This window comes from Mesoplodon bidens (genome assembly GCF_964165515.1).
Source record: "Mesoplodon bidens genome assembly, chromosome: 4".
In the NCBI taxonomy this organism is placed as follows: Eukaryota; Metazoa; Chordata; class Mammalia; order Artiodactyla; family Ziphiidae; genus Mesoplodon; species Mesoplodon bidens.
Window position 1 is genome coordinate 148,240,821 of NC_138160.1, and position 22,864 is coordinate 148,263,684.

General features: G+C 57.4%; 1 protein-coding gene across 1 annotated transcript in view; it reads right to left on the reverse strand.

The window, feature by feature from the left end:
- Positions 1 to 22,864, reverse strand: part of KDM4B (lysine demethylase 4B) — a 140,365-nt gene that overhangs the window by 93,636 nt on the left and 23,865 nt on the right. Inside the window, 2 exon segments of the mRNA XM_081233490.1 lie at positions 5,721 to 5,886; positions 16,564 to 16,670. Coding sequence (XP_081089616.1) covers positions 5,721 to 5,861 — 141 coding nt within the window. The 5' untranslated portion in view covers positions 5,862 to 5,886; positions 16,564 to 16,670.

The window sequence follows — 22,864 nt, forward strand, 5'->3', positions numbered from 1 at the left end:
AGAGGACGTGCACAATCACAGAGTGAGCAGACGTGGGCAGGCTGGGCTGTGTGCGCCCCTCGGCCCAGGATGCACTCGCTGTGTCCCAGGGGCTCTGCTACCGCGCCCTCTGGCTACCATGTGCCCGGCTCGGGACTCCGTGCGGATGAGGCCCCAGAGCAGAGACCCTGGTGCCACAGTGCACACTCATTCCAGCGCCCTCGCTCCAGTGACACCTACTGGGGGCGATCGCAGCTCTAGGTGCTGAGGAGACATGGGGACACAAAGGACTCAGGCGAGGGTCTGAGTCCTGACTGGAGGGCGCAGGTGATAAATCCCGGCGAGAAGGAAATTGTAGGACAGTAATAAGGGTAAAGCGGGGCTGGGTGAGCCACCCAGAGGCAGGAGGTGGGGGGCAGGCAGTGGGGGGTGACAATTCCAAGTGGGAGGAGGCCTGAGAAGGTCACACTGCAGCCCCCACCCCAGCAGGCACCACCACGCCCCTCCCCCAGCAGGTGGCGGCACCCCGGCCCACCCGCCCCACCCCAGGAGGGGACACGGAGGGCGCCACGGATGGGGATGGACCTCCCCCTCCACGTTTCCTCTCTGCCGGTCGGGGGTGACCTCTGCGCAAGCCCCACGGGCCTGGGTGGGTGTTTGCAAGCCCCGAACCTCCTTCCAGGGCGTCCAGTGGGCCACCCACCCAACAGCTCTGGGAAAAGGAACTAAACCAACCCGGTTTTGGTGCATCAGCCATGCACCCTGGGGTGGCCGAACCCTCTCCCGGCTCAGGGCCACCAGGGAAGCACACGGCGCTGAGGCCCGAGTTTGCCGACAGCTCGGGGGTGGCTAAGTCCACTCACCATCCCCAGGATCCCGCTGTCACATGGGTGCAAAGAAATGTTCTGCTTGGCGACGAAAACACTGACTCTCCAGTTGCCTGCTAAAAAGGGTGCTGCCCACCCACGACTAGCACGCATGGGGGTGTCCACCCACATAAATCAGTAACAACGACAGCAGCGACGATGAGAAAGTCAGCGCTCCTCACCCGGGCAGTCCCGCCCCACAAGGGACACTGGGTCATGTCTGGGGACGTCTGTGGTTGTCAGGACTTGGGGGGCTCCTGGCATCGAGGGGGTGGGGGCAGGGAGGCTGCTCCACACCCCACAGTGCCCAGGATGGCCCCCCAGAGAATGACCTGGCCCCCATGTCAGCAGTGCCAGCAGGACCATCATTTAGAGTTAGATGGGGACGAGCCCCCTCCTGGAAGACACAGCTCTTCAGTCACAATGCCATGGGCGCCTGGCGTGGCAACAGGGTGCTGGGCTCAGCCTGCCGGTTGACGGTTTTGTTAGCTTCCCAGTGAGAAATCTGAGGAGTCAGGTGATGAACTAAAACACTCAAGGCTAGAAATGCAAAAAATAAAAAGAAGAGAGGGGGACTTCCCCGGTGGTACAGTGGTTAAGACTCCACGCTCCCAATGCAGGGGGCCTGGGTTCAATCCCTGATCGGGGAACTAAGATCCCACATGCATGCTGCAACTAAGAGTTCGCATGCCACAACTAAGGAGCCCGCCTGCTGCAACTAAGACCCGGCGCAACCAAATAAATGAATATTTAAAAAAAAAAAAAAAAGAAAAGGAGAAGAGGGCCCATGCCTCCAGGATACGGGATGTTCTTGCAGGGAAACGGGTGGTGGGGAGAGGGATCTGGGACCCCGAGCTGCTCTTTTAACTACGTGGCTGATGCCTCCTCGTTGCAGAAAAGCCTGAGTTTCCTCCTGGGGGAAAGCGCAGTGACCCTGCACTGGCTCCCCCGCCCCAAGTCTGTTGGAGAAACGCCTCCCTAACCAGGCTGCGGGATGAATGGACCACTCCTCAGCCCTCCGCTCTCAGGGGAGAGCCTTGGGCTCAGTCCTGTTCCCTCGGGCTCTGCTGTGTGACACCTGGACACTGGGGAGATGCTCCCGACAGACACTCCCGACACCTGGCTCACACATATGACCGCACTTTCCCAGGCACATGCTAAGCAGGTTCTGGAAAGGCGCATGAACAGAAGGCCACTGGTCTGGAACACGAAGCTTCTGGAAAAATCCCTCAGCAAAGCACCACGGCCTAACACCCTCAAGTCTCTGCAGAGCAGGATTTGAAAGGAGGCTCTCCAAGCAGAGGACACCTGAAGGACGCCCCCTAAAGGCCCGTGAGCATCCCGACTGCGTGGCCCTGGACGGACCCTGACTCGAAGCTCCTGGGGGGCAAGACTCAGCCAAGGCCAGGAGGATGGAGAGGCCACACCCCCAAGGGAACGGCGTGACACCAGGGAGGTGGCCAGCTTGGCGGGCAGCTGGGGCAGGTGTGGGAGACCCTTCTAGAGGGAAGGAAGTGAGGGGCCAGCCTCTGCCTCCCAGAACCAGCTGGACCCAAAGCCATTCTGCTGGCAGCAGGCCTGGAGGCTAAGAAGAGCCAGGGCACCGCCTGGCAGCAGGGCACTGAGGGCACTGACGCCCCTTGACCCCTTCCCCAGGACCCTAAGCCATGCCCCTTCCTGGCTCCCTCCCTCCCCCAGCCCTTCCCAAGCAGCCTGAGGGGGAAGGAGCCCAGCTGGACACTGGTCCCAGAGCACACTCAGGGTGGGTGAGGAATGTGACCCGCCACCCCGATGGCCTCAGGGTGGGAGCCCCCGTACCCAGAGCCCCCTCAGCTCCGGGGCCCTGGCCCAGCTGTGCCTGCTGAGTGTCCACCCTGACCTAGCTGCCCCGGGCCCGACAGAGCTTTTGTCGGGGGTCCATCAAATGTAGCTTTGATGAAAAAAGAAACCTCACCCCCCCACACACACAGACACACACACAGACACACACACAGACACACACACACGCACACGCACACACACACACACACACGGGCGGTCAAGGCTGATGAGACCAGGGTGAGGGGGACCCCAGTGACTACAGAACTCATTCAGGCCAGCAGGACACTGTGTCCCTTCTCCAAAGAGGCTGGCAGCCCTCAGGGCTGACAGCCTGCGTCGGAAGGAATTGGGGGCACCAAGGGCCGTGGCACATGCCTCCCTGGACCCATCTGTCCCCGCAGTGGCAGGGAGGCCCCAAGGGGCTAGAGGCACCTACACGCCATCCCTGCCTGACGGGAGCAGGGATGCAGGTGCACGCGTGTGTGTCGGCGTGACTGTCCCCACAGGATCTCTCAGCGACAGCGGGGGAGCTGCTCCCAGGAGCCCCTGCCCACCCTCACCGTGCCCTTCCAGAGAGAATTGCCCTTGCCAGAGAGAAAACAGCAAAGAAAACACCACTTAAGAAGAGTGGAATGGAACATACAAACAAAGGGCAGAGGGGGACTTGCCTGGTGGCGCAGTGGTTAAGAATCCGCCTGCCAATGCAGGGGACACGGGTTCGAGCCCTGGTCCGGGAAGATCCCACGTGCTGCAGAGCAACTAAGCCCGTGAGCCACAACTACTGAGCCCTCGTGCCACAACTACTGAAGCCCGCATGCCTGTGCTCTGCAATAAGAGAAGCCACCGCAACGAGAAGCCCGCACACCTCAGCGAAGAGTAGCCCCCACTCACCACAACTAGAGAAAAGCCTGCGCGCAGCAACGAAGACCCAACACAGCCAAAAAAAAACCACAAAGGGCAGAGTGAAAACGTGCCCTGAAAACATCTGCCTCACAAAAACATCCAGTCCGAATGGTTTCCCATCGATCAAGTAAGTTAGCGGAAAACTGGTCCACGGGAATTAAAGGCTTAAAAGCAGAGGCATGGGGCTCAAAGGCAAGGCAGGAGCCGGAAAGGAGAAGAAAAGGGAAGGAACAGAGCCAGGGCAAGGACGTGCAGGGGAGACTCGGTCACGCCCCACGAGGCTGCACCCAAAGCAGCCCCAGGACAGAAGGTGCTGGAAACAGCCCGGAAGCCGGAGCCGGAGATGACAGAGGAGGAAGGAAAGGAGAGGGGCCAGGGGAAGTGGCAGGTGCTGCCAATGGAGCACTCCACGAGATTACCAAGATTCCTGGCACAGGGGACAACTTGGATCCAAAAACAGAACTGGCGCTGCGTCCCAGCAAATGCGGAGTGAGGTGAGGGACAGGACACGTTCCAGATGAAGGGAGGGCCCCCCACGCCCAGCCCCACGGGCACCAGGCCTCAGAGTCCCCCGCACCGCCCCCAGCTGGGGCACCTGAGGGAAAGGGGCACCTGACAACCAACCCCAGCCAATCGGTCCAGCCCAGAGGGAGGCTCCGAACCTGCAAGAACCCAGGCCCGGGGCTTCCAGAGCCACAGACCTCGATGAGAAGGTTCTGCTGGGTGTGTGCTATCATGGGGCCCAAGGAACGAAAACCAAGGAGAGGGGACAGGAGGGACGATGTCGCAGACCCACCTCTCTCCTCATCTGCACAGCTGAGATTAAAGGCATGGATGTCACACAGCCAACCAAACCCGGCAGGGGAGGTGGGCAGAGGAAGGCCAGCACACCTGTCCCCTCACTGCAGACACCGTCTGGGGGACAGACCACCGTGACCCGCAGCCCAATACCACCCACCACCTGCTTCCGTCCAGCCACAGAGCTGACGCCGGCATTCTTTCTGTTTTTTATTTTTTTTTCATTTTTTGAAAAAAAATTTTTTAATTCTTTTTGACTTTTTAAAATTTTACTTATTTATTCATTTTTTGGCCACCCCACATGGCTTGTGGGATCCTAGTACCACAACCAGGGATCGAACCCAGGCCCTCGGCAGTGAAAGTGCAGAGCCCTCTCCACTAAACCACCAGGGAATTCCTTTTTAAAAATTTTTAAATGGTTGAGGGAAAATAACAAACGAAGACTTTCAGGACAGGTGAAAATTCTACGAAATGCATATTTCGGTGTCTATAAATCAGGTTTCATGTGCTCACAGCCATGGTTGTGGGGTTATGGGTCATCCCCCGCCGCAGAGCTGAGTGGTGGCCACAGACAGTCCAGCCCAAGAAGCTGAAAATATTTACTATCTGGCTCTTTGCAGAAAAGGCTTAGCGACCCCCAGCTTAAATAATAGAGGGCTGGGTATTAGATAAAGTGCCGGTCATACAGGAAGCAACTAGAAGAACCCAAATCAGGTGACGAATCTCCCAGATTATGTGGTGAGCAGACCCTCACACACACAGGTTCACGTGCACATGAAGAAACTCGGCACCCGTCCCCAAGGTCTGTTCCCCGCACAGAAGAGGCGTAGGCAGGCATGCTATCTGCCGGTGTTCACACACGCACACACGCACGTGCACGTCCGTGTGTGATGCTCCGTGAAAAGAGACACGAGGAATCAGTGCTGTGCCGCTCCAGGCAGAGGAGCCGGGGTCAGGGTGGGTGAAGGGGGCACTCATTCTCCCTCCTACCCTGTCACAATGCTTGAACTCGCTTCATACGTGCGTTACAGTCTCAAAAAAATGTGTTTAAGTAGGAATATAAAGGCAAAATGTAAGCCCTCCCCGGCACCGACTCCCCTGGGACCCCCCTGACAGGGTGAGACAGCTGCTGGTCCCACCATGATGCTCTGTGTCCCACCTAGGATCAGCGCCCTCGGGGACCCCGGTGCCCAGAACTGTGCCTGACTTGGGGAAAGAACATATGTTCATGGATAAATTAGGTCAGAGGGGCTCAATGAGCAGATTAATGGGTGCCTCTCGGGCCCCTTGCCCCTGGGTGGGCACAGGGCAGGGGCCGGGGAGAGCTGCACGGGGGCCTGGGGCATCACCCACCTTGGCCAGGCCCGCCCGGTGGGCCCCCTGGGACTCAATGTAGGCCACGTATTTGTTGAAGTCCTTAAACTCCTCCATCGTTGGGCGAAACGTCATGATTTTACAACTCGGGTTCTGGGCCCCGTGATCCTCGGACCCCATGGCTGCAGTGGAGAGACGGCCACACCTGCAAGGGAGACAAGAGAGCATCAGCACCTCCATCACCGCCATGGGCCGGTTCCCTTCTCCCCAGGAGGCGCCCAAACCACCCGGCCCCGAGGACAGAGGCCATGCAGCCGAGCAGGGCCAAGGGGACCCTGGGGGCCACTGCATCACTCACTCTGGCACAAAAGACCAAATGACTGCAATGAATTACTAACAGAGGTAGCCTGTTCTAAGAGCCCATGCGATGCTGGAGGCCAGAGCACCCATTTCAAACAAGGGGCCTCGGAAATAAAACCTTTTCTTATCAGGGCCTCATCCAGATTCACTGGCATTGACCTCACAGCTGGAATCCAGAGGAAGAAGCATGGGAGGGGCTGGGAAGGTGAGTGAGGTCCTGTGTGTTTCCTCCTCAGGCGGGGCCGCCACAAGCAGGGGAGCAGTGTGTGGGTCCCTCCAGCACTGGCCCGGCTGCTGTCAGCGAACCCAGGCCCCAGTGACCAACGGGCTGCCCGAGGCCGGGACCTGGAACCAGGAGAGCAGGAGGTCCAGCCAGAGAGGCTCGTTTCCCGCCGTGTCACCCTGGGCTATAACCACACCTGGCCAATCCAGCACAGAGCGTGGCACAGAGCGTGGTGGGGATCAGGCTCCTCTAGGGGACAAGGCTGCAGGCTGGAGAGGCCCCCGCCCGTCCCAAGAGTTACGAGAGTTAGGGGGGCCCAGCGGGGTGGCTGGTGACCCACCCCAATGAGGAAGAGGCTTGGGGGACAGACTCTGGGGAAGGGTCCCTACTGGGACAAGAGGAGACCAGACTCCCTCCAGGACTGGAAAGAGGTCAGAACCAAAGTGCACGCAGACCCAGAACTTGGAGGACAATTAACCAAGGCCACCTCCCCCCACCCCAAAGTGAGCTGGGGAGTGAGAAAGGTAGGAAGCCCGCCAGACCGGGAAGTAGAGAGTGGGGGGGGTCCATGTCGCCAAGACGCAGCCACTAGCTCCCCAAAGGCGCTCCCCCGGTGGGCGCTAGAGGGCAGCACGAGCCCGGGAACGGGAGCCGAGGCGAGCAGTTGCCTGGGACAGACCTGGAGGCCCAGGCAGATACTAGACCAGGTCCAGGTCCTGCCCTCAACCACCCCATGCCTGGGCGCACAGGGCAGCGGGTCGGCAGCTAAGGCCACGCTCTGAAGGTCACACTCACGGCTGGACTGCTGAGGACCCCGGAGGTCCTGGCACACACGGGGTCACCACTGCATCCGGGCTGGGACCCCTGGGCCCCTCCGCCCTGTGCACAGGAACCTGTGTCACTCCTCCTCGCAGGGCAACCGAAGCCGCAGTCCACAGGACAGGCCACGGGTGCCCGGGACCGTGTGACAACAGCTCTGAGGGGGATCACAGGGAACCACCGAGGTCACACGGGTTTATAAAGGGGAAGGGTCATCACAAACCCCCCTGCGGACCAGCAGGCACCAGAGGGCCCAGGCCGCGGCCAGGCTGACCAGCCCTCGGGATGGACCACCACGCCGTCCCCCACCTGCTCCCCACCCCACAGCCGGGGCCTGGCGCCTGACTCCCCACCTGAGCCCCCAGAAGCCAGCTGCCCTCTCCCCTCCAGCCCAGACCCAGCCACACGGGGCTCACCCGGGGCCTCCTGAAGGAGCTCAAGGCCCCAGGGGGACAGGCCCAACCCCGATGATCTGGGAACATGGGTGTGGACCTGAGCTGGGCTAAGGGCTGTGGAGGGAGGCACAGGGGCGTAGGGAGGGAGGCCTCCCAGGGCAGGGACCTGGGACAGGACACAGCGGGGACAGGACAGACGACCGGCCACAGCCATCGCTCGCCAGCCTTCCTCGTGTGCCTGCCACCCGAGCCGCCCCGTCCTGTCAATCCCACCTCCCCACCCGCCCAGATTCCCTGCACCCATCGCCCCTGCCCGCACAGAGCAGCAGAGGGGGTCCCTGCTGCCCACCCATCTTGCATGGCCATCAAATCCGTCCTCTGAGGCCTGCAGCCGGAACACGATCACCAGGGTCTCAGCTCCTTGTCCCAAGCCCCCGACGGCCGGGCAAAGGGCCAGAGGCCAGCTCCGCAGCCCACCACAGATGGTGCCCAGATTCGGAAGCGGTGGACACATCAGCGCTTAACAGCCCCGGCCCTGTTCTCCACATTTTATGTGGGTGGTGTGTCCACTCTGCACAGTTCACGAGGGGGCGTCGCGTGCCTGGAAGCCCGGCTCTGCTGCGACCACGCCAGTCTCCCAACACACCGCCACCCGCTGTGGGTGACGGGCACCAGGACCACCCGCAACAGCAACTCTCCTCTTGGCCAGGCCGGTCCCAGCAGGGGAGGAGGACACAGGCTCCCCCTCAAGGCCAGCTGTGTCACCACGAGAGAAGCCCACCCTGCCACGAGTGCTGCCCCCTGCCCTCCCACAAGGCATTGTTGGTGGGAAATGAGGAGAGGCAGGACACCCGTCTCCCCCCAAGACCAGCCTGTCCTGGGCAGGGGTGGGGCAGCCCCGGGGTCCTGCCCACAAGAGTTCTCTCGCCCATTAAACATAACTGCAGGAGCGCTTTTTCCATGGGGGGCAGGGGGAGCAAGCAGGTGATATGACGGCAGGTAGAGTTTCCTGCACTGCACCTGGCAAGATATGCTTCTCCAATCACCGCTGTCATCCAGATTCAGCTCAGCAGTGGATCATGTGCGATTTTCTTTTTCTTTTTTCTTTTTTTGTCTTATTCGTGCCGGTTGCAGTAAAGTTTTTAGTAGGTAAATATAAAGAAGAAAATTAAAATGGTTTATAATCCCAACACTCCATAACCCTTGACACGTTTTTTGAAGGAGGGCAAATAAAAATCAGACGTGCACATACTTAAAAAATAACAAAAGGAATGTGCTCTTTACCAGACAGTGCCGCGCCCAAAATGCGAGGTTCTAACGACTTCATCGTAAAAAGACAAACAGCACAATTAAAAAGTGGGCCAACGACTTGAATAGACATTTCTCCAAAGAGAAGACTCAAACGGCCAGTAAGCACGTGAAAAGATGCTTGAGGCGATCAGCCATCAGAGGAATGCAAATCTAGAGTGACACACACCTCCCCCAACTGGGGCACCTAGAGTGAAAAAGCAGATAACAACAAGTGTTGGTGAGAAACTGGAACCCTGACTCCCACCTGGGGGGAACGTAAAATGGTGCAGCCCCCCAAAAAGTTAAACATGGAACTGACCACACAAGCCAGCAATCTCACTCCTAGGTATACACCCAAGAGAAATGAAAACATACGTCCACACAAAAACTTGTACACAAATGTTCACAGCAGCATGATTCACAACAGCCAAAAGGTGGAAACAACCCGAGTGTCCATCAAAAGATGATGGTACACAAACTGGTCCCTCCACACATGGGCACATCACTCAGCCACGGAAGGGAGAGAAGCCCTGACGTGATCACTACAACGTGGATGGACCCTGAGAACACGATGCTCAGCGAGAGAAGCCAGACACAGGAGGCCACCGTAGGCTAAGGGGTCTGGGTTTCTTTATGGAGTGATGGAAATGTTCCAAAGTTGATTGTGGTGAAGGCTGCAGGACTCTGAATTCGCTAAACACTTTGGAATCGTGCGCTGTAAGTGGGAGACCTGGTTGGCGGGTGGATTCTATCTCAATACAGCTGCTACCCCCAGAAAGGAAACAGAGATTAGGGTAGGGGAGGAGGAAAGAAGAAAGTTCTGCACTTGCCAAAAATAATAATAATAAATAAATAAAACCTCCGGCTGCCTGGCAGGGTGGGCGCCTGGAGCCTTCAACTCCTCAGCCCACAGAAGGGCTCCCCCAGAGCCAAGCCCCCACCCCATGAGAGACGGAGGACACCCCGCAGCCCAGCCACAGAGGAGGTGTCTGCTGGGTTCCTTCTCTAACAGGAAGTGCGGCCTCCAGAGACACTTGGTGGGTCCCTGTCCCTGCCCCCGCCCCGGCCCAGCCCTTGAAGCCTCTAACAGGAAAGAGAGCATCCCTTTCTTCCCACTCCTGATTCTGAGGCTGAGAGCAGGCATGCCTATAGGCTGCAACCACTGAATTACACATTCTAAATGGATGGAACTGTCTGCTTTGTGAATTACCTCTCAATAAAGCGATGATTTTTCTCAAGTCCTGTGTTCGGGGAGGCCCTACAACGCCTTGGCCTTCCTGGCCTGATGCTCGCCCAGCCCTTGCAGCCCGCAGCCTGGGACCGATGAGCATGATCACGCGTGGAGGGGCGGTTCCCCAGCTGTCCTGGACGGCTCCTCCTCACCCAGAGACAGGTGACAGGAGGGGTCCACCCGCTCTCTGGGTCCCAACGAATGAGTCCGGCCCAGAGAGGCCCTCCTGGGCTGCTGCACCGGCACCTCCCCCAGCGGCCTTCAAACTGGGGGACTCACGGGCTGGGCCGTGGGGGACACTGGCCACCCCCGTGGAGGCTACCACCCAACCTGTGCTGCAGCACGGTGACCAGGTGGGGGGTCTTTCCCGCCCTACCCTGACAGCTGCTCCTCTCGGGGGCAGAAGGCTCTTCAGATCTGGACTCCGGCCTGGGGCTGATGCCCGCCCGCCAGGAGCCCGACAGAGCGGGGTGCGCTGAGCCTGCGAGCCTCGGGGGGTGGGGTGAGAGACACCCCAAGGCGTGGGTCTCCCACAGCCGGGTGCACTCTGTCTGTCCATCTGTGAGCCAGAATTCAGAAATAAGATGACTGGTAAAGGACGCCATTTCCCCAACAGGCAGCCTCATCTTCCTGACTGAGGGGCTCTGGGGACTAAGGGTTTCTGAGGTCCAATGGCAGATGTTTTCCAGAAACTGGATGGCTGGAATCTGCAACTCTGGGGTTCTGACAAGAATACAGTATTCAACATGCGGGAAGGTGGGCTTCCCTGGTGGCGCAGTGGTTGAGAGTCCGCCCGCCGATGCAGGGGACACGGGTTCATGCCCTGGTCTGGGAAGATCCCACATGCTGTGGAGCGGCTGGGCCCGTGAGCCATGGCCAAAAAAAAAAAAAATATATGCGGGAAGGTACGTCCTCTGAAAAAAATGTCACCCTACTAAAAGCTTTACTCTGAGGGGTGCACTGTTTTTGAAAAGGATTCGGGGGCTCTCTGAGCACAGAGTGCCCTCAGTTCTTCTCTGCAGGGCCTGTGCCCCAGCCCTGGGGGGTGTCTCTCCCCCAGCTCTCTCCTCCCAGGCCCTCCCCTCCACCTGCCATCAGGTGAAGCCCCAAGCCTCCCCATGACTCCCAGCCAGCCCTCGGCCCTGCTCCCATCTCGGCCCAGTTCCTGCCACCACAGCCCAGTTCCCAACAGGAGACGATGACTGAGGGGCCCCTGAGCGGGCTCAGGCCCCAGGAGGAGCCAGCACCCCTCCACCAAGACTCAAGAGGAAACCCACCGTGAAGGCAGCACGGGAGCCCCCCAGCCCCTGTCCCCCGCCCCCGGGTGTGGGCCTGGCACTCCATCACCGTGTCCCGAGAGCAGCTCATCAGGTGCCCTCATACAGGGAAAAGCTTGGCGGTAGAACGTCCTCCACTTCCTCCTTCTCTGCTGGGAGCACCCCCTACGTCCCAGGTTCCCTGCAAGCTGGGCATGCTCCCTGATCACACAGAGCCTGAAGCCCAGGGGGCGCTCGGGGCAACTAGTGCTGCCCCACCGTACCCACCAGCCCCAGTGTCAGAGAACCCTTTGTCCCCCCTGCCCCCTGGCCTGTGGAGCCAGATCGGCGTTGGGGGGGGGTCATCGTGCTGGCCCCACGGAGCAGGAGATCCCAGGCCGGGGGGAGCACAGGCTCCAGGAGCAGCCCACGAAGGACGCAAGGATGCCAGCCTTGATCTGGCTCCACCCCATGGAACTGGCTGGACTGAAACAGCCACAGTGACGAGAGGGACGAAGCAGGCAGAGAGCCCAGAGCCAGGAAGGCGGGAGACCAAGGTCAGAAGGGCCAACTGAGAAATGTGAGGACAAGAGACGTGAGGAAGGCAGCTTGGCCGGACGGGGCTGTGTGGGCACGGGGTGGGGGTGGGGGGGCACGGATGCGTAGCCCCGCGCACAAGGCCAGGACCATGCTAACGTTTATCTGAGCAACGCCAACTCCGAAAGGCACAAAGGAAGAATCACCCGCAGCCCTGCACGTTCATTCCCTACTGCTGCCGAACGAATCTCCACAAACCTAGTGGCTGAAACAGCACAACTTTATCTTCAAGTTCTGGAGGCCAGGAGTCCCTCCCGGATCTCAAGTGGGCTGTGCTCTTTCTGGAGGTTTCCTGCCTTTTCCAGCTTCTAGAGGCACGGCATCCCTGGCTCGAGGCCCCTTCCTGCATACTCACAGCATCTCCGGTCTCTCTCTGCCTCTCTTCTCTGACCACTGCTTCCATCACCACGTCCCCTTCTCTGACTCTGACCCCCCTGCCTCCCTCTTAGAAGGACCCCTGTGATGACACTGGACCGCCTGGCTAATCCAGGGTGAGCACCCATCTCCAGATCTTTAACTTCATCCCAGCTGCAGAGTCCCTCTCATGTCAGGGAGCATCTTCACAGGTTCCACAATTAGGGTGTGGGCACCTCAAGGAGCGCTGTTCCCTCTGCCTCAAAAGCCACGTGAAAAATCCATCACACAAAGAGATAAGTAACAGTCACCATGCCCCTCCCACCGGGGACCGCTGCTGTGAGATGCGTCCTGGAAAGACAAGCACATCTGCCTACTCGCTCAGACAAAAGCACAGTTTTGAGAAGAGGACGAAGGGGACCAAGCGATACCCAGTGGGCTGCAACATGACCCCCGCGTCCTCCCCACGACTCAGACATGCACAGCGCCCCAGAGCACAGAGCTTGGAGCCACCCTCTGGCCGCAGAGCTGACTCATGGGCACAGCCAGAGGGCCCAGTAATGCCGAAGGAGCCCTTTCTGGCCGCTCGCGCCCCAGACAACCTTGGCCTGCATCTTCACGTTGGTGCCAGTGCTCCCACGGGCCGACTCCCAGGTTAAGAGGCTCACACCTCGTCAGCCCCCAAGACACTCGGCCGAGCTGTGGGGAGGAGCCAGGAGGCGTGAACCGCAAGCTGGGCTGCATGATGGCCTGGGGAGCCCCCGGGAGCCCCATCCCCAGGAGGCCTGAGCATGGGAAGGGCAGGCCCTGGGAATCTCCAGGGGCCCGGCTCGGCCCCATCCCCCCACACCGCCAGAGCCCCTTCGCTAATCCCAGAGCAAGCGTGCGACACCTGGGGAACGCGACAATCAGGGCCACGCTTTCGGAATATGCCACGGGGCCCACAGCGCTGGCCACGGAAGCCTCAAGAAGCCACATGGGGCAAAGTCCCGTGAATATGGTGGTCTGAGTCACAACCTCGCGTGACTCTAAAATGACAGTGTCCTGGTTCAACACCCAATCCTTCCACCTAGGTACCCCCCAAACTGCAGAGAGAAAATGAATGAATAAATAGCAACATGTCCCCCGTGGTCGGGGGCCTTGCTCAAAACAGACGGAGGCAAACGAGGAACGTTTATCACGCCTCTCCTCCTAAAAACCGGCGCTAAGGCCACCTTCTTCTCTTGATCTTTAGTATACCTTTGAACTTTAAAGAAAAAAAGCTCTCCCTGTCACAACCCTCCCGGAGGAAGTGCCCACGGCGGGGCCGCCCACAGCCCATGACAGGGGCATCTTTTATTAGCCCGGAGACGTCACCTGTCTGTGCCCACAGATGCAAAACTGGGTGCTTTTTTCACCAAAAAAAAAAAAGGCAGGAAAAAGCTACCAGACCTGAAAAAACAGGCCAAGCAATATGTTGAGGAGGAAGAAATCCTTACAATGAAGTAAATGAGCGAAAAAGCAAAGAACCGGGAGGGCGGGGGGGCAGGAAGAAGGCTGGGTGAGAAGCCCACCCACGGCCTGGGTCGGCCTTGCACTCTCCCTCCCGCGTGGAGCTATTCTGCTTGGAACTGAACCCACGTGTCTCCAGCTCAGATCCTGCTCCTAACGAGACAGGGTGGAGCGGGACCTGCTGGCAGAGGCTTCTTCACACACACAGGAACCCAACCACGGCGGCCAGGAGCGTGAAAGGCGAAGCGTGGAGCCGCCATCTGACCCAGCCATCCCACCCCTAGGTGTCGACCCAAGGGAAACAAAACCACACGTCCACCAAGACACCTGAACGTTCACAGCAGCATCATTCATAAAACCCCAAAAGCGGAAACAACATGACCGCCCATCAACGGATGACAGATACACCAAAGGTGGTCCCTCCACACACGGGCACATCACTCAGCCATGAAAAGGAGAGAAGCCCTGACACTCGCTACCACGTGGATGGAGCCTGAGAACACAATGCTCAGTGAGAGAAGCCAGACGGAGGAGGACACACAGGGTGTGATTCCAGTGATGGGAAACGTCCAGAACAGGCCGATCCACAGACACAGAGAGTGGATTCCTGGTTGTCAGGGCCTGAGAGAGGGAGAGGGAGTGCCTGCTTAATGTACAGTGGTTTTGGGGAGTTGATAATGGTGTTCTGGAGTTAGATGGAGTTAGATGGTGGGGTGGCGGCACAGCTCTGTGAACGTACTAAAAACCACTAAATTGCATACTTTATTTTAATTAATTAACTAATTAATTTGTCTACTCCACTGTGCAGCTTATGAGATCTTAGTTCCCTGACCAGGGATTGAACCTGTGCCCAAGGCAGTGAAAGTGCGGAGTCATAACCACTGGGCCGCCAGGGAATTCCCTGAATTGTATACTTTGAGGTGTGACCATTATGGCATGTAATTACATCTCTATAAAACTTAATTTTTTTGAAGTCCAAGGCAGCCTGTTTGGGACCTGCCAGACCGCAGTCAACCTGTCCCGTTTGTCACGAGCACCCTGATCTCTGCGAACGCCCGAGGCCTTTTGGGGAAGGTGTCCGAGACCTCACTCATTTCCGTCTCCCACTCTTCCCCCAGCCCAGAACATTCTCACACCTTCCAGGGCTGGCGCTCAGTTTCTCCAGCTATAAAATGGGTTGATAGAGGGAGATGATTAGCATCCTTGTCAGGGATTACTAAAAAGTTAACTGCAGAGGGCGAGCTACGTACGCAGAACGTGTCGTGCAGATGGGGATACAAAGAGGATAACCGAGTTTCAGGGACTTGACTGTCTTGTAAGAAAGCATGAGCTTTAAGGGTAAAGCAACGCTTTGGGACACACAGTCAGAACTGACCATTTCTAAACCAGTCGACGAGGGCCTGGTCCACCCAGCCCCAGACAGTGACAAGCTGGCAGGGACTGGGGACGGCCCACCTTCTCTGTGCAGGACCACATGGTAAACGTTTGCAGCTTTGCAGGCACGAGGCCTCTGTCACAACCACGCAATTCCACCACCGTGAGGAGGAAGGTGCAAGTGAACAGAAGCAGCTCTGCGCCGATAAGGCTTTATTTACAAGAACACACAATGGGTCGAGTGGGCCGAGTGGTCCTCGGGCCGCAGCTTGCCGGCCCCGGACCCAGATGCCTGAAATCTCCCCTTTAAGGAACAAAACCTGCACTCCACCGCTTGTAAAGGGGAACCTGAGCTCCACGGCCCAATTCCTGGGTTCCTAAATCGTGGCAGAACAGACAAGGCCACGTTCTAGTCCACACTGAGCCCTCATGAGCCTCGTGGCCCTGGGAGGAGGCTTCGTCCAAGGTCAACACTGAACACGAGCCCTTCTCGCCCAGCCAGCTTTCCTCGTTGTGGCCAAGAGCACGGGAACTGCTCGTCCCACACTGAGCGCCCCTCCACCTGGGTGCCCCTGCCCGTGGGTGCCAGCCACGAGGGGCTCAGGCTGCTCCCTCTTTTCTTACCAGTGACCCCCACCGGGCTACCTCCAGAGGCCACCTCTGTGAACCCTCTGTCCCTGGTTAATTAGAAAAGTCCAGGAGAAGGGGGACATCCTGGAGCTGAAACCCAGAAGCAGCTGGGTCATGGGATTCTTTTCAAAGCATTTAAAAATAATCCTCCAGGGTTTCCCTGGTGGTGCAGTGGTTAAGAACCCGCCTGCCAATGCAGGGGACACGGGTTCAAACCCTGGTCCGGGAAGATCTCACATGCCACGGAGCAACTAAGCCCGTGAGCCACAACTACTGGAGCCTGCGAGCCACAACTACTGAAGCCCGCGCACCTAGAGCCCGTGCTCCGCAACAAGAGAAGTCACCGCAATGAGAAGCCCACGCACCGCAACAAAGAGTAGTCCCTGCTCGCCTCAACTAGAGAAAGCCCGCGCGCAGCAACAAAGACCCAATGCAACCAAAAATAATTAATTAATTAATTTTAAAAAATAATAATAATCCTCCATTTTTGAAGACCCTCCCCTCTCCCTGTGACTGATCATCATCTCCCGCAGGGTGTGAGGTGGGGTGAATATGCCCCTCGGTGAAGTCAGAAGTGGTGTCCTGCCCAGGGACACGATACAGATAGGGCAGCTCATCCTGGGCCATCCTGGAGTCCCCCCAAACCCACTATGGTTCTCAGGGCTTCTAGAAGTGAGGGATAGGTGTTCAGATGCCGAGGGGCCAGAGTGCAGACGCGGAGAGAAGTCACATCCAGCAGAACCATGCTGAGGGGTCCAGGCTCCTCTAGGGGCATCTGGCCCCTGGACACCCCAGGAACTCAGAACCAAACAGGGCTACCTTCTCCACCAGCAGCCTTGGGGCCAAGGGCCTGCACACGTACTTACTGCAAGGTTCCTGGTACGCAGTGGGGAGCGAGGCTACAGGGAGATGGTCCAATAACTGGCTTCTGTTAGGGTTTCTGTCAGGTTCCAGCAATGGCGATGGTTCCTAAAATGTGCAAAACAAAAGCACAATTAACTAAAACGATGGCCTGATTAAGTCTTAACTCCAAATTACACTCCTAGCAGCAGCGTGCAGCCCAGGGATGCCTGCCTCTGTTCAGATGTTTTCAAATCCTCGCCACTTTCCAAGAACATGAAAATCCACAACCATGAGCACCTGCCCCACTAAAGCCTTTCAGTGACAGCCCATTTTAAGCTCAGCTCCTAAGCATCAGTAGCTGAGGAAGCAAGAACTTCCAAAAACAATCAAATCAGACCAGTGATGCTTCTGGAAACCTTAAGGTACAGGCACTCCTGGGAGGTTTACAAGAAGTTCTGCCTCTTCCGAACCCCCGCAGGCAGGGAAGGTGCCCCTCCAAGGAGGACAGTCAGACAGGAACTGCCGCGTGGTGACCGCCATGTACACCCCCAGGGGGCAGAGAGCACAGGGCAGAGCGCGGCAGGCGCCGTGCAGCTGAGACCCCACGGGGGGCAGGGTCCCCACCACGGCATTCACAGCCAGGCTCAGGGTCACTTGCTGAATGGACACAGGACAAGACTCTAAACGTGGGGTGTGGCCCCAGGGCCTCTGACAGTCTGGGCTCCAGCTGCCCCGACTCACTGGGCTCCCTGCCCCTACCTCCCAGACACCTGAGCTGAGCTGACGGCTCGGCGTCTGCCGGACCCTCCCTGCCCCTGTGCCTTTGCACATGCTGCCTGAAACTGGACTAGCTGCTGGGGGCCGACCTGGCTGCAGGGCAGCTCAGCCAGGGTGCCCTGGGGGTGTGGAACTTGGTCCTGCACACCTTCCCTAACTCACCAGGAGCTTTAAATAGAACAAGTCCCACAAACTCCCTTTCAACAGGCAACGTGTGCTGACCTTCTCTATCTTTTTTTTTAATCAGGTTTTTAAAATTACTGGGCACAACCCACTACATTGATTTCACTGTCTTCTAACAGGTGCCAGCCCCTGGGCTGAAAGGCCACACCGAGCTGTGGAATGACCGGCCCTGGGGCATTCGCCTCTTCCTCTGGACCAGCTAAGACGCCCGGGGCCACGTGTAGTCCCAAGGGCTCCTCGGCCGCTGCCACCTGCCCCGCTCTGCAGCCCCACCAGCCCGACAGCGACGAGAGCAGAAGTCCAGGGGTTTGATTACTCTGGCATGTCTCAACATGGCTGTGGCTGGTGGAAAAATGGCCCCCAAGGATGTCCCCATCCTAATCCCCGGGAGCTGTGACTATGCTCTCCTTGGTGGCAAGAGACTGCGGATGGGATGAAGTTAAGGATCTTTTTTTTCTACATCTTTTTTCTTCTTTTTTTTGGTCGCGCCGCACGTGGGATCTTAGCTTCCCGACCAGGGATCGAACCCGGGCCCCCTGCACTGGAAGTGCGGAGTCTTATTTGCTGGCCCGCTGGGAAGTCCAAGTTAAGGATCTTGAGATGGAAGATGATCCTGGGTTATCAGGGGGCCCAGTGTCATCCCCAGAGTCCTTCTAAGAGGGAGGCGAGAGGGTAAGAGTCAGAGAAGAACTGATAACAGAGGCAGAGGTCAGAGCGATGTGCTCTGAAGACGGAGGAGGGGCCACCAGCCAAGGATGCGGCGCCTTAGAAGCTGGTCTTCCCTGGCGCCTCCAGGAGGATCAATCAGCTGTGCCCACACCTTGATCCTAGCCCAGTGAGACCCGTGTCGGACTTCTGGCCGCCAGGGCGGTGAGATGATAAATGCACATTGTTTTAAGTCACTGAGTCTGTGGTCGTTTGTTACCGCAGCAAAGGGAGATTGATCCGGTAGTTTCCGTGTACATCTACCCGATGACAGAGGAGAGGGACCTTCTCACCCCCACTGCCCGCAGGCCTCCCTGCTGAGAATACCTGGCCTGACTTTCACTCACATCTGATGGGGTCATGTGTCTCCCTGGTCACTTGTCACTACCTCTTTGCACACTGTCTCCCCAGATGGACGATGGGCCACCCCACACACAGCACGTGGTCTGCAAGGCAAAGACCACCCGAGCCTGTGGTCCTCGGCTGGACAGACCCCAGTCTGCTGCTGCCCATGGCTGTGGGGTCCTCCTGCCCTCGTGCTCTGGGGGATGACAGCAATGACCCCAAAATAGGAGGCTGGAAGCTCTGGGGCTGAGGTTAAGGCTCAGCCCTCAGGCCACAGCCAAGGCAAGGCCTCTGTCCACCCTGACCTATGTCCACACGGGGCTAGGTTCACCCGCCTCCCCTGCTCCCGCAAGGACTGAGGGCTCTCCGTAGCCAGTCTGTCACCACCCTGGAGGCCCTGAGACACCAGGGGCCTGGCCACAGCCCACTCGGCACAGGGCAGCCAGGGCTGAGGGATCAGGGGGCCCTTAAGTGTGGGCTGGGCACAGTGACTTCCTTTCAAGAGGGACAGTATGGAAAGGGGGGAGGTGTGACCTTCCAGTGGAGACACCTGAGCAGCACGACCTCAGCCAGGGGACCGAGGTCAACACCAGCAGTGATGAGTCCTGTTGACGGCAGGCACCCCGAGATGAAGGATGAGACGGCCCTTCACAGGTGGTCCTCCTCCCAGCACCCAGCGCCCCAGTGTAACCGTGAGAAAAACACCGGACAAGTTCCCACTGAGGGAGATTCTACAAAATCTCTGGCCACAGTCCTCCTCAAACCTGTCAGGGACGTCGAGAACAAGGAAAGTCTGAGGAACCGTCACAGCCCAGAGGACCCCGAGGAGACGAGACACCTGAATGTCATGGGGGTCCCAGACGGGGTCCTGGGACAGACGAGGACAATAGGGGCAAACAAGGCAAACTGAATGAAGCAGGACCCTAGTCAATGAGAATGTACTCATAAGGTTCACTGACTGCAACAAACGTACCTGCCTCGTGTAAAACAGAATAACAGGAGACTGGGTGTCGGGGTCAGGGGTGTAGGGAACTCTCCCTAGAACTCTCAATTTCTCTATAAATCTACAGCTGTTTAAACGATAAAGTGTATGTAATTTTTAAAAGGAAAACAAAACAGAAAGGCCCTGGTGCCTCCTGCTGCCCAGGCTGGCAGGGCTGGGCCGCTAGCCTGGTAGCGGTTACCGGGAAAGCCGGGTGCTGAGAAGAGAACTCAGGGTGGGCAGGGGGCGTCCAGCTGCAGTGAGGGGACAGACTGAGCGGCGACCCAAGGCCTCAGACACCACCACCCCAAAGAGGCACACTCTGACCATTTCTCCTTTAAAAAAGCGCCCTCTGACAATCAGATGATGTCGCTCTTCCGAGGTGCCCGCCCCGCAGACGCTGATGGCTCCTCCAACCTCTGCAAAGGGCAGGCAGGTGGGCCGGGAAGAAGCAGCAGGAACAGGGGGAAAAGCCAGCTGTCTCCACACGCTGAGGCACCAGGAACTGCCACCGGCTGCTGGCACCTCTGGGACCGACCCCACAGGCCTGGCCTCCCCACCCCGGGCAGGGGTAGCTGGGCCCCTGGTCTTATCAGCTCTGGGCCACCTAGGGCTGGCCCTCACGACGGGTCCACCCACACCACCCACACTGCCCACGGTGGCCCGGGAGCTGGGCCCAGGGTCCGAGAGGCAGAGAGCTGATGAGCATCTTCCGCCCACAAAGGCAGGGAGCCCTCGCCTGTGTGTGTTATCTGATCCAGGAGGGCTCAGCGCCCAACTCGGCCTGCTCCCCGCTGCTCCCAAGGTGAGCTGGAGCCCCTCGTGGGAGCAGGGAGGGCGGGGACTCCCAGGAGGACATGAGCGCAGTGAAGGGGCACCGGACGACCAAAGTGAGGACAGCGAGGACAACAAGATGAACAGTGACAGTCCCGACTACAAACCCACAGAGTACCATAAACACATGCCGGTCCTTACTGGTATGAAATTCAACATGTAATGTAAATGGGGGAGAAGGGATAGCTCTCTTCCACAAAAAATTCTAGATCATAATGCAGAAGGAGTGAGGGCAACATAAATGCACCGTGAGATCTGTACGGTAATCCCTGCTGCAGGAAAGATCCACCGCAGACGCTGAAACTGACAGGCAAATGTTTATGAGAAGCAGGTGTGCTGTCGCGAGGTCCCAGAGGAAGAACCCGCAACCTTCCGGCAGAGACTCCAAGCAGCTGCCACCTTAACGGAGGGGTGAAGGTCGACCCCACAGGCAAAGAGACATATCAGCACATCGCCCTGGGGCAGCCTCCCTCAAATGCATAACCTTCGTGTCACCATGAGAAACAAAGCCAAGGAGAGGGACACTACAAAACCCCCCACCAGGGCTCTCCGGAAGTGTCAAGGTCACGACACACAGGGAAAGACTAAGACACGGCCCCAGCCAGGAGGAGCCTAAGGAGCCTGACACCTGCACCGTGTGGTCCCGTGTTGGGTCCTGGGCAGAAAAGGGGCTGAGACGGATACCCGGTGGGATCCTAATAAAATCTGTTGTTATTACTTCAGGTCATCCTTCCGCAGTTACGTTAGGCATTCGTACCAGGGGAACACGGCTGAAAGGTACATGGGAATTCTTTGTACTGTCTCGGCAACATTTCAATGCCTCTTAAATTATTTCAAAATAAAATATCAAAAGCAAAAAAAACTAAAACTAAACAAACAGAAAAACACAACAACCTTTATCTCCATCCTCTGAAGTTCACTGCACAGCAGGTTTTAGCTGGAAGAGGAGAGTCTGGCTGTAAAAAGATCCAAACCGATAAGAAAAGAGAAGGCAAGTTGACGCCAGCCTGCAGTCCAGTTTCAGGACTGATTAAAGACCCGACCTGCTGAGCACAAGTTTCAGATGCTTCCTGTCTGAGAGACCTGAAGAGCTGACATTTTCATCAGTCTTTACAGACTGGGAAAGAGCCTCTCGTTTACAAATATCTCACCAAATCCTCTGTATCCTCACAGACAACAAAATCCAACTGAGGAAGTGGCAATGGCTCAGCTAGGGAGGTGGCGGGCACCCTGGGTTGTCTGGATCCCAACCCCAGGAAGGCTCTGATCTCATCTCCTGGAAATGTAAGAACCATATCATTTTTCTTTAACGTCCACCCCAGAGACTAGATATAAAATAACTCGGGGTGACAAAGCTACAGGGATCAAGCCAATGTGGTCCTGGCCTCAGGATGTACAGAGAGCTCAATGGACGAGAGTGGGCAGTCCAGAAATAAACCTGCACATTTAAAGTTAGTTGGTTTTCAGTGAGGTTGCCGAGACTGTCCGAGGGGTAAAGAGCAGTCTTTACCACATGGCGCTGGCACAACTGGATGTCCACGTACAAAAGAATGAAGCTGGACCCCTACCTCACACCAGGCAGAAATTAACTCAAAATTAACTCACATATCTGAACGTTAGAGCTAAACCTCTAAAACTCCTAGAAGAAAACACATGAGTTAATCTTTGTGACCTGGGATTAGGCAACAGTTTCTAGATACAACACCACAAGAACAAGCAACAAAAGAAAAAATAAATGAACTGACTTTGTGCTTCGAAGGACATAATCAAGAAAGTAAAGACAACCCACAGGATAGGTGAAGATATCTGCAAACCTTAGATCTCAAAAGGGACTTGTATCCAGAACAGATAAAGAACTCTTATGGGTCAACAACAATAAAGACAACCTAATTCACAAGTGGGTAAAGGAACTGAATGGACACCTCCCTACAGGAGATATACAAACAGCCAGCAAGCACCTGAGAAGACGCTCGACATTACAGCAATGGAGTGAGGGACAAAAAGAGGCTAAACCCCAGAGAAGGGGCTTCCTGAGCCCGCTCCCCAGTGGCAGAGCCTCACACACAGTTCTGTGATCACATTTCCCATGGTACGTCCTACTCCATTCTCTGGAGACCGTGGTGGGGCTGCAGAGACCAGCACAGATGCCCCCGAGGGGTCCCAGCCGGCCGTGTGACCTGGGGCAAGTTCCTAACCTCTGCACCTCGGTTTCTTCATCTGTCAAGTGTGGGTCACCGTGCCCTATTGTGGGGTTGCAGGAGGTTAAACAAGGCCACAGACAAAAGCACCGGAAGGAGACCCTGGCACACGGTAAACCCTCGTAAATGGCAGCTGTCATGGGCTTTGTCATTTAAGACCTTCACTCGGGCAAGGAAGGCAGATCTGGTGACATGCCCCCAGTGGCCACCCAGGACTGCTCCCAAGGGCAGTCTGGCAATGTCTCTTTTTAAAAAAATACCTGCTTTCTTCCACCGGCTGTTCTTCGGCCTTTGTG